General features: G+C 36.2%; 1 protein-coding gene across 2 annotated transcripts; it reads right to left on the bottom strand.

Moving 5' to 3' along the window:
• Positions 1 to 327: 327 nt before the first annotated feature.
• Positions 328 to 7912, bottom strand: LOC108377024 (moesin/ezrin/radixin homolog 1). Of its 2 annotated transcripts, XM_017633280.1 has the most exons (6): positions 7738 to 7912; positions 3895 to 3921; positions 3023 to 3789; positions 2571 to 2958; positions 1141 to 1353; positions 328 to 1068 (listed from the first exon to the last, which is right to left on the bottom strand). In XM_017633280.1, the coding sequence occupies exons 1-6, from the start codon at positions 7894 to 7896 to the stop codon at positions 904 to 906; spliced, it is 1719 nt and encodes a 572-aa protein (XP_017488769.1). In that variant the 5' UTR covers positions 7897 to 7912; the 3' UTR covers positions 328 to 903. The 2 variants fall into 2 exon arrangements, with proteins under 2 accessions (XP_017488769.1, XP_017488770.1); XM_017633281.1 differs by lacking the exon at positions 3895 to 3921.
• Between the last annotated feature and the right edge of the window lie 1622 nt (positions 7913 to 9534).

Raw genomic sequence — 9534 nt, 5'->3', positions numbered from 1 at the left:
ATGTGTAATAATTGTAATATAGAACAACTATACCTTAAAGTATTTATATCATTTAAAAGTTTTTCAAAAAAATCCAATCAATATATATCCGCAAGTATACATAAAATTGGTACTCAATAATAAAATAATTAAAAAGACGGAACGATTCAAAAAAACTTGTTGTTGTTGGTTGACGTTTGCCACGTTTGTAATTTTATGTTGAAATAGCTTAATTAAAGACAAAAAAACAATTGACTTTTAGTATCGCGTGGGAAAATGCTTTTAATAGATAAGAATTCAAAATTAGTTTTATATCTTTTTCACACACTTTTCCTTTTCATATTCTACTATTCATGTTCCTAGTTTAAAGATATTTAAATAAATGCCAAAAACAGGAATATTACGCAAACTAAGCAAGAGAAAAAACAAAAACAAAGAAAATTAATAGGATTTTACAATCAAATCGCTAAACATATTTAGTAGGAGCAGCGCAATACTTCGATTTATTTCTTTTTAAACTCTTATCCAAAACGGTAAGAAAATGCATTTGATTGTTTCTATAGATTTGATTTGTAAGCGTTTATGATTTTTTGTTTTAGGGTTTTTTATCTACTTTGCGACATCGAAGACTTTCTTTTATCAAAAGTATATCAAACATTGTTTAGTTTTTTTTTGTTTTGTTTTGTTTTGTTTTGTAAACAATAAATTTTGCTTCTAAATAACGATGGACTTGGTTGGACGCAGTCGATCGAGCGCAGAAGTGCATTCACTTAGTTTGTTTGATTAGATGCTGTAAATTGATGTTGCTGGTTTAATGTTGATGTATACGCTTCTATTGGTCCTGTTGTTCTATACAAAAGACTGGCATCCTAGCCTTACCAGTCACGCTGAAATACTGCGCACCCAACTCCGCGCAGTTACAATTTACATATTTTCAAATTGATCCACACGACGCTTTGTGTTGCCTTTTCGAATTTCGCGCAATGTCTTGTATTTATCGCGGCCTTGACGCACGTTCTCACGGTGAATCTTATCATTTTGCGTCTCCTTCGTTTCGTCACGTGATTGTGCCAAGTCTTGCTTCAAAGCCTAATAATGGCAAAAGACACATCTTATGTTAGTCAACGGCGCAAAATTCGCAAATTATTGTCTTGTGCTTACCTTTAGTTGATCGTGCAGGCGCTCGTTGCGCTCGGCTAGTGTGCGTCTGTCTTCTATGGGGTCCTTGATATGTTCGTCTGTATCCAGATCGCGCGAAACATCGCCGCCACCATCGCCATTCATTAGCTCCTCCTCATTCTCGTTTTCATCCTCTGCTACGTGGTGATGCTGAGGTGTCGTCGATGCAGCCAAAAGCGCTGCTGCAGCTTCCGCCTAAAAGATCGAAATTATATTTTATTGAGTATATCGCAAATATGTATGTATGTATATTTTGTAGCCTAGACAGATCGCAGCGTTAATTCAGATTAACGAGCTAATTTTCTCTAAAACCGGCGGCGTTTTCTATTGTTGTTGCAGAGTAATTAGCGTTGCAGAAATGTAAAAAAATGTGTTAAATGTTTTTTCGTGTTATTTGATTTTGCTTTGTTTGTTTTATTTCATTTCACTTTCTTAACATTTTTCTTAACAAATTCTTCTCTTTACAGAAGAAGAAGAAAAATATTTTAAAAAGAGTATCGAAATCAAGTAGGATTTTTTAAAAAGTGGCATGTAACTCCGTTATTTTTTGTACAACACTTTAAAATTTTAATTGAAGGTGTTCTTTAATACCACCTACCAAATTCTGTGAAAAATGCAGTTTCAAAAAAAGTTTTGGTTAGGGCCTTTGTTAATTACATAGTTTAATTCATTTTATGTTTATATTTTACTTTTATTTAATATTTTTTTGTTTGTTTAATTTCAATAGCAGTGTGCTCTACCATTCCGCCGGGCCTGGGTTCACGCCCAGTTTCCGACCAACATCAAGAAATTAAAAACAAACCAAAAATTCTAATACCTTTCGCTCCTCGTCAGACAGTCGCAAACCTCCGATTGTATTTGTGCCATGAAAAACAGCTTCTCATAAAAATAGAACCCCCGTTCTATTATACTATTATACCTATTATACTCCAAATTTATTATAGTTTAATAACAACCTAATTACATACTTTAATATCATAAAAATTTAAAGAAATTAAAAAAAATATATATATATTTTTCTTTTTAAAAGAATAAAATCTAAAGTTAAAAAAGGGGAAAAAGTTCCGCTGCCCGAGGACTCGGAATCGAGTTCAGATCTCTCAAATGCCGCTGTAGTGCTTTGCTCACTCCGCCATTGGGGCTGGTAGGACAGCAGGAGCAACATGACCTATAGTATCTATGTCTCTATTGTTTCCTTTGCAGCAGCTGATTTCGAATCATCAATGTGCAGCATTCGAAGTAACGATATTTTCGAGTTCACTCGAATTCAGTGAAAGCTATTTTTTTCGTATTCGTAGCATTCATTCGAATTCATAGATTTTCTACGAATGATGCGGCTAGCTTAATCCACAATTCTACCGTCTGCCACGGCACAATTTCAACAACATCAATGCTTTTATAAGTTTACCCACCTGTTTACGTCTGGCTTCCTCCACTTCGTCTTGCAGACGTTTCGTCTCCTCGTCCTTGGCGTTCACCTCGTCTTGGATGCGCTGTACTTCCATTTGTTTGGCCATGATCTCATCCTCCAACTTGGCCTTCTCGGCTGCCTCCATATTCTTGGCTTCCTCAAGGCGTTGCAACATGGCTTGCAGTTCCTTCTGGCGCAGCTCCAATTCGTCCTTGGCTGCCTGCAGTTGACGTAGTTGCTCTTCCAAGCGGCGTATCATTTCCTGTGCTTCCAACAGATCCTTCTGTGAGCGTTCCATTTCCTCTTGCATTTGCTTCAGACGATCCTCATACTCTTGCTGCTTCTTCTCGGCACGTTCACGTGCTGCCAGTGCCAACTGCAGCTTCTCACTAAAATCAGACAATGCGAAATTAATAAAGCTCGAAAATCCCTGTCACCCCCACCCCAACTCACCGTTCTTGTTGCTTGGCGTTTTTCTCCTCACGCGCTTGCGCCTTCATTTGCTGCACATCGATTGTATCGGGTTTGCGGCGTCGCATATACAATTCGTGATTGCCCATGCACAACGCCAGAATACGTTTATTGATGCGAACACGCGGCGCAAAGAAGACGAAGTCGGGCGCTTTCTTGTCAATTGGCTTGATTATGAACTTTTTGTCCGAAAACGAAATGTTGCGGATCTCCGACCAAGGGAAACCGATCTTCGGCGTCAGCTTGTCATCCTGTTCGTAGATGTTAAGACCGAGCGCGTCAACGCCCAACCACAGTTCGGTGCCCTTCTTGTTGCGAATTTCAAAATAATTCACGCCATACATCTCAAGATCCTGCGCGATCTTCAAGTACTCCATCATGGCGTCTTCGCGCAGCATGCCGCGATGCTCCTTCCACCAATTCATTATCGATTGCTCCCATTCGTCCTTGGACATTTTGTGTTGGTCGATCACGCGTTGTGGCAACAGACGGTCATTGGCCAAAAAGCCAGCTGTGTGTACACCCATGTTGTAGTCGCCGTGACGCGCTTGAACGGCGTACGAGGCGAGAAGTACGGATGTTTCTGGTGGACAGTAAATTTCGTCGGACAGTATGGCATTCTTCACTTGCAGATAGAACAGACGCAAAGTAATGTCTTGAATGAGCTCCTCAGCCACATCCTCCGGATAGAACTTGGCGCGGAATCTGAACTGCAGGGGATTCTCCTTCTTCACATCTTGATTTAAAACCTGCCGAAAGAAATTTGTGCACAAATATTAATGACCAACATTTTTTTTTTGTTAACATAAAAACGTAATTTTAGTACGATTCAAATAAACTAGTAAAACAATTACCCATGTGGAGAATGGCATTGATCCAGTCTATATTCATTTAAGGGTGCATTAGTGAGAATGAGAATAGAGTGACACAATAATTTTTTAATATTGTAAAAACAAGAATTCAGCGGAACCAAAAAAAGTTATGTATGTATGAATGAGAGTAAAATTTGAATAAGGGAAAACAGTACTCAGCACTACGCTAAATTGGAAGATACATACTAAATATAATATGATAATTTTAAAATCATAAGTCAAACGAAACAAAACGAAACAAAAAAACAACACTTGGGGTCACAAGAATTACTTTCGTTTAGCGCGTTGTCTACATCCCAACTCAGTTCTAAAGCGGATTTGAAAAACTAGAGATCTGTTCTTGCTTGCTAATGACGCTGTATCTCTTTCGGTTACTTATACGACAGGCTCACCATATCGTCAGCATCGTCGTCTTCGTCGCTAACATCACTGTTGTGTTGGTGGCCATCTGCTGTCTTTTTATCCACATACTTTTTAACGCGTTTCAAGTACTTTATGGTCTTTATGGCCGGTGATTCTGGCTGTACGAATGCCATTGGGTATAAAAATAGTAATTATTGTGCCATTATGTATGTATGTACATAAGTAAATCAAAACGTATTTTTGATTTTCACATATGTATATTAAATAAATTTTAACAAACAAAAAAAAACTAATTGTGTGGACATGATTAGATATGACTATTTGTCTTTTATTTATTTATGGCCTTATTCATAAAAAATAAAGGAGTTTTAAAGAGGTTCATAAAATAACGTTTTCATACATTTTAAAGTTCGTAAACCTTTTTTAAAACGTCTTTATTTTATATGAATAAGGCCATTAATGTTTATTACTTTCGTATCGAGATTTAAGCTTTCTAAGAACTCACCATATAAAATCCGCAAATTTTTACTATAATGGAATTTTGTCAACTTATAAACTTGTATTATTAAAAAATTTAATTTAATCCAGCTCATACGGAATACCTTCATACCCAAAAGTACCGATACCAGTAGGTATCGATACTTTAAATCCGATATTTTTCGTGTATCGATACTTTCTTACGACACTACTTTCAAGTAACGGTATCGTTACCTGCATGTTATCGTTTCATCCCTACTTGCAAGTTTTTGCTAATTTTGAGTTCGCGTACTTTTTTGGATATTTTCAAATTTGAGAGATAATCGTTCGTTGCTCTCCGCAAGTTGCTGAAGGATATTTTACACTGGACATCAGACTGAAAGGCATCCCCAGAAATTAAATTTGTCTGGGTGTTCCGTCAGTGCGCTGAAAGAAGTGTGCGTGTGAGTTGCGCTAAGCAGGGATTTTGCAGGGAAATTGCTTCATGCAAACGTTGCCTGCGCGAGTTCAGGCTAATATGAATTCCCTTTGGCTTTGGCGTCAGTTCTTAATAACTTTGGCTGCAGCATAAGAATACTGTTTCAAATGCTTTGCGTTCGAGGAACTCAGTTTGAAAAACAACTGCTTCTTGGGTGGAACTGAAGTGTGTATTAAAAAAAGGTATCGCCACTTACAAATCTACCAAACATGCTGATAAAATATAAAAAATTACGCATCCTTCTTTATTGAACAAAGCGTATGTATGTACGGCGGAAACACTGGACTTTCATTTTTTTTTATAAAAAATATGTTTCTTATAGAGGTCGCCGCTCGGCAGACAATGACAGATTAGCAAGTGCATTTCTGTCGTGAAAAATTGTATCCTTTGCCGTTCTCATTTATTTTCTGGGCATTGATTGATTTGAAGATCTAACGACGAAAATCTAGATAAGGGAAGTTAAGAGAGAATTAAAGTCCGGACATTTTCCGCGAAAAATGGGAAAGTGGGATGCTGCAAATCAGCTGTCTTGTGGTTCCATGTTGTTTGTATGCATTTTATGTTTTTTGGAGGAATATGACGGTCGTCGGATTTAATATCAGGGCTATCACTGAATCCATCCTAGTCCGATTTTCGTGAAATCTACGAAAATGCGATAACTGAATCCGGAATTGCTATGAACGTATCCATTCAAAGTAGTTATGATGTACATATGTATGTACATACCACATACATGCATATACATATGGGTGTTTCCATGCAGCCGCACGCGACATTCGTACGCTTATGGAGTAACATAAATCTCAGAAAAAGAGAAGTTACTGAAAAACAAGATTACGGTTATCTTGCAAACCCAAGGGTTCTATTTTTAATATTTTTATTTTTTAAATTTTTTATTTTGTACCACGATTTTTTATTAGGAAAAATTGAAAAAGCAACAAAGTCTAAGCGGTAGAATGTTTGGCTCCTCGAAACTTTGGTGTGGAAAATATCAGTTCAAAACAAGGTGATAACGGACGCGACAAAAAAGAAGTAGTTTGAAGGCACATATACATACAGTATCGGTCATATCTATAGCACGCCATTTCAAAGTGATATTGTGTGCAACTTATGTTTATTTATTTATTTTTGAGAATTTTCAATTGAAATACAGTTGTTTCTCTAACAAACCCCACATAAACCCAAGTTTAACAATTTGTAGAAAACTTCAAAAAACTGCAACAAATTTTCACCTAAATTTCAAACTTTTTTCACGGAAGTGTTTGGATTTTTCTGAATACACAGTTTTATAGCCCAATCAATTTTAGTAATGTGCAAGTTTCAAGTGACTGAAAGTTACCGTTGATTTTTTAGAAATTTTTTCGCCAAAGGTGTTGCGGTTTTCATTCACATACAAATAAATTGAGTTAATCCGACAAAAAAAATTCTAAAAAAAATAACGGTAATTCGTAGCCACTTGAAATTTGCACATTATCAGACTAAAATTGCAGTGGCTAAAAAACTGTGTACTCAAAAAAATTCTAAGACTTCCGAGAAAAAAGTTTGAAACTTAGGTGAAAATTTGTTGCCGTATTTTGAAGTTTTCTACAAATTGTTAAGCTTGGGTTTATATGGGGTTTGGTAGAGAAAGTACTGTATTTTAATTGAAAATTCTTAAAAATAAATAAATAAGCATAAGTGGCACACAATATCACTTTGAAATGGCGTGTTATAGATATGACCGATACTGTATATGCGAAAGTCGGCGAATCATGGAAGTTTTTCTATTCTTTAAAAAATTCCTAAACTAAGCTAAATGATGTACCTTTACAATCGTTCCATTTTTTAATAGAAATTAACTCTGGTTAGTTTTTATTAAAAAAAAAAAAACAATAACGTACGCAACAGATTTTTACCCCATAGAATATTTTTACTAGTAACCCACACTAAATTAAATTTTTAATTTAATTTTTTCAGTTCTTCTCTCACCCCGGTTCGCGTTTTCAAAACCTTTTTCCGCCATCTGAATACGAAATTTAATGTTATAAAGCCGTTTGAATTCATTTGCTTGCACTTTCGGTTTACATTTTCATGGAAAGACCCATATGCTACGTGCGTAGCTGTTCCGAGTTCAGTGATAGCATTTTCGTAGCTTTCAGTGATAGCCACCGAGTAATAAACCGAAATACTCATTTAGGGGATTCACGTGACATGTTAAGCGTCGTAAAATCTTAAGCTTAACATTCTTTTATATAAAATAACGGTTAAAATGATTTTAGGTGGGGCTAATTATATTTTTTATCAGTTTAATAAACATTTCGGTGTAGTTAGAAACGCTCTAAAACCATTTTAATCGTTATTTTACATAAAAATATGTCAGGCTTAAGATTTTACGATGGTTAACACGTCTTGTGAATTCCCTAATTATAACAAAGAGTTTCGTAATTCGAAATCAAATAGCAAAAATATGTAAAAAAAAAAAATAATAATAAAACTATTTTTAAAATGACTTCAGTTGAACTTCTTACCTTTTTGTAAAGTTTAATCCATGTTAAATCACCCTTTGAGTCGGTGTATTGCAGGCCAAAGAACCAGACCTCGCGCAAACCGATCGTTTTGACGACCTGGTCGAAGAGCTGTTTGCCGGTGGTCGTGTGTTGTATGGCAAACTCCAGCTCGGCGTCCATGGTGGTGACGCGTACATTTAGCTGCCGAAAGAAAAGTAAAAAACGACCGATTAAATATACATACATATATTTCATAAGTAGATAATCGTGAAATAAACAAAGCAAAAAAACAAAAACAAAATACAAAGTGAAAAGTGAAAAGCCAACACGCGACATGAAAACCCCTGCATGTCGAGTAGAGCGATATGCAAAAAAAAAAATAGCGGCGGGGGATGGCCAGTAATGATTGGCAGTTAGGCGGAAAGGAATTCACAAACACCATTAAATGCTTCCGAATCGTTGGCATGTACAGCAGATGAGTGGGGTAAGGGCCTATATAGCGACAAATTGGTGTTTGGATTTACTCGTATCTTTTTTATTGCTGCTAAGCGATTATGCAACGGCGTCTAATTTGTGTGTAGTATGTATGTACATGGATCTATCGATTGATTTTTATTATATTTTGCATTCATTTCATTCATTTTTGTTGTTGTCAAAGAGACAACGATAAAAATGGCAATTTTCGTTTGCGTGCGATAGCGGCTACGCGGAACAGGCGACACACAGTGGGTCTGAGAGTGGCAGAAAGTCCTAATTTCCAAATGTGTCGAGATATCCAACGAAGCGGTTGACTCGATTCTAAATATGTCTACTAACAGGTTTTAAGGAATTTTTCCTGAGAAAACTGCTCTAGCAATTATCAAAGGCCACAGGAAATCGATGTTGTATGAATAGAATTTTTACGTACGAATTTGAATACGCATTTTACGGAAGCAGCAATGATAGTTGAATGATCGATTGAAACTGAGTTTGTTCTCATCTTTAATATTAAGTTCAATAGAACGCAAGGGTGCCTCCAAATCAGGTTCTCATAATTTTTGCTAGTCCTTACAGAGTTAAAGAGATTTCTGTGATATTATGCCTTTTTAGTGTTTTTCTGGACAGCATAAGTAACAGGGCTGCCAACTATACTTAGCTATGAAGTGCCATATGAAGGATAAAAAAGTGCCAAAATGTGCCAAATAGAAAAATAAAAGTGCCAAAAAAGGTGTAATTCTTTTTAATTTTTCCCATTTAGCATTCAAATTAGAAACACATTCCTAAAACAAAAGTCCAATGCCAAAGTGAGAGAAACCAGTTGTATACACTATAGAAATTTAAAAATTTTAGTCGATAAAAAGAAGTACTTGCAAAGGATTTTACAAAAATGAACTGAAATATTACTATTTTTTTTTTTGAAGTAAAATAGGGCCAAAAATTGCACGGTTTAAGCCAAGGAAAGAAAAAGTATGAAAACTGATAAAAATTGGCGAACTGCCACGCCCACTACACTAGGGAGCGGATATGGTAAATGTTATCGGATTTCATTGAAATTCGGTTTGTCGGATTAACCTGGGATTTATGTTTCCGTACGTTGCGCAACTGCTGTAATGGTAGAAATAACCATACTTCCCATTCACACCCACTAGTGAGACGTGGCTGGTCACCAACACACACTATTTTTATGCAAATATAGATATTGCACCAAATTTTACCATTTTTTAGATTTGTGCCTTGCTAGGTTAATCCAAGTTACAAACCCAATTTCATTGAAATCCCATAACATTTACCATATCCGCCCCCTAGTGTAGAGGGCGTAACAGTCCGCTAAATTTTAAA

The sequence above is a fragment of the Rhagoletis zephyria genome, unplaced genomic scaffold, assembly GCF_001687245.7.
Source record: "Rhagoletis zephyria isolate East Lansing unplaced genomic scaffold, Rhagoletis_zephyria_1.1 Rzeph_scaffold_11338, whole genome shotgun sequence".
NCBI lineage: Eukaryota > Metazoa > Arthropoda > Insecta > Diptera > Tephritidae > Rhagoletis > Rhagoletis zephyria.
Note: the sequence above shows the minus strand (reverse complement) of the source record. Positions and strands in the feature narration are given on the sequence as shown.

What these genes read in the sequence shown, in the direction of transcription:
- LOC108377024 (XM_017633280.1), bottom strand. Translation starts at nt 7,896, where the DNA reads ATGGACGCCGAGCTGGAGTTTGCCATACAACACACGACCACCGGCAAA. An exon ending in GGATTAAACTTTACAAAAAG is followed by an intron (nt 3,922 to 7,737) that starts GTAAGAAGTTCA and finishes AAATGAATATAG; the next exon opens with ACTGGATCAATGCCATTCTC. An exon ending in GCCTGCACGATCAACTAAAG is followed by an intron (nt 1,069 to 1,140) that starts GTAAGCACAAGA and finishes TGCCATTATTAG; the next exon opens with GCTTTGAAGCAAGACTTGGC.